The sequence below is a fragment of the Galeopterus variegatus genome, unplaced genomic scaffold, assembly GCF_000696425.1.
Source record: "Galeopterus variegatus unplaced genomic scaffold, G_variegatus-3.0.2 Scaffold2826, whole genome shotgun sequence".
Classification (NCBI taxonomy): Eukaryota; Metazoa; Chordata; class Mammalia; order Dermoptera; family Cynocephalidae; genus Galeopterus; species Galeopterus variegatus.
This window is the reverse complement of record NW_007728937.1, coordinates 233,325-234,677: the sequence shown is the minus strand read 5'-3', so window position 1 is coordinate 234,677 and position 1,353 is coordinate 233,325. Positions and strand designations below refer to the sequence as shown.

Below are 1,353 nucleotides of genomic sequence, written 5' to 3'. Positions count from 1 at the left end.
TGTTAATACTCTGAATTCCCATTACTAGAAATAAATGTGTCTAGTGGTGTCAAAAATCACTTTGGACCAGGTCAGAATAACAAGTTAAACATTCTTCATCTGAAAATACATTTACTCCGTTATTCAGTATTATAAAATAAAGAAAAATCATGGTTACTGCTCTAATTAGGAAACAAAATTGTGTTTGCTTCTCACAAATGTTGGTTTTGATTTTCAATCTCCTGAGTGAAGTACCTATCTCCTGAGATGCTGGCTGGGCTTTAAGAACAGCTTGCAACACTGGATCTTCCCACGGACCACCATCTCTAATGATTCGAGTCACCAGTTCCAGATTCACATTTCCATATCTGCGGAGGTGATTCTGGCATTCCTAGGAGAGAAAAATCATTTTGGCTTTGTGAATTTAAAGGGGTTAAAAACTAAACTTGATCATCATTGTCAGTAAAATGACTGATGGTCAATGAGGCAGCTGTTAAATTACAAAAGAGAAAAGGTTACTGTTGTAACCTAAGTAGGGTGTCAAAACCCCATTAGTACACAAATAGGCTTTAATGGCAAAGGTTACACAGTATGTACATAATTGGACTTATAAAATCCCATTGAAACAGGGATGAAGTGTAACCTAAAGGAAAAACTTAAGGATGCATCATTTCTAGGAAAGAACCAGGTTGCAAAAAACAAACTAAAAAAATGTTTAGTTAAATTTATATGAGGGCTTATAAAGTTCCTGTTAAAAATGGCAGGCAAGGGCCTGATAATAAGAAAGGGAGGTGGGGGGGTGGAGCTGCTCAATAGGCAGACTCTGGTTGGCAGGTAGACACAGGTTCCCTGCCCTGATCCCAAATACATAATCTGAGTTGCAGTAGAAATCTGGAAGATGGAAATTCTATTCCCTTTTATTGGATAATTAGATTAGTAGTTCTGAGATGAAGAAATGACAGGTTGAAGAAATAAATTTAGCCTATAATATGAACACTTTGGATTAGGTTTAAGATAAATATGAATTGATAAATTGGGTAATAACTGATCATTTGTCTATGTATTATGGGTTTTTTAAAAAAGATATTTGAAATGTTTTTAGAGAATCTGCTGTCTTAGACTTGTCATTACAATTTGTAACAGAAGTTTATAAGCAATGTATAATATTTAGGAGAACTTGGTTTACTGGATTTATAAATTTGATTTATTAGACTAAGATTAACAGGATATGTTATTTGATTTTGCTTTTTGATTCATTATATACTTTGTTAAGTGTTTTTTAAAATGCTTCAGGGAATTTAATTTGACAATTTAAGATTAACTGAAGGACTAGTAAAAGTATTATTTTTTAAAATGCATAAATTGAGCTTAAAA

The 1,353-nt window shown here is 33.0% G+C and overlaps 1 protein-coding gene across 1 annotated transcript in view; it reads right to left on the bottom strand.

The window, feature by feature from the left end:
• Positions 1–1,353, bottom strand: part of LOC103599016 (zinc finger protein Rlf-like) — a 92,044-nt gene that overhangs the window by 14,200 nt on the left and 76,491 nt on the right. Inside the window, exon 5 of the mRNA XM_008583089.1 lies at positions 235–370. Within this exon, the coding sequence (XP_008581311.1) occupies positions 235–370 (136 nt within the window). The remainder of the gene's footprint in view (positions 1–234; positions 371–1,353) is intronic.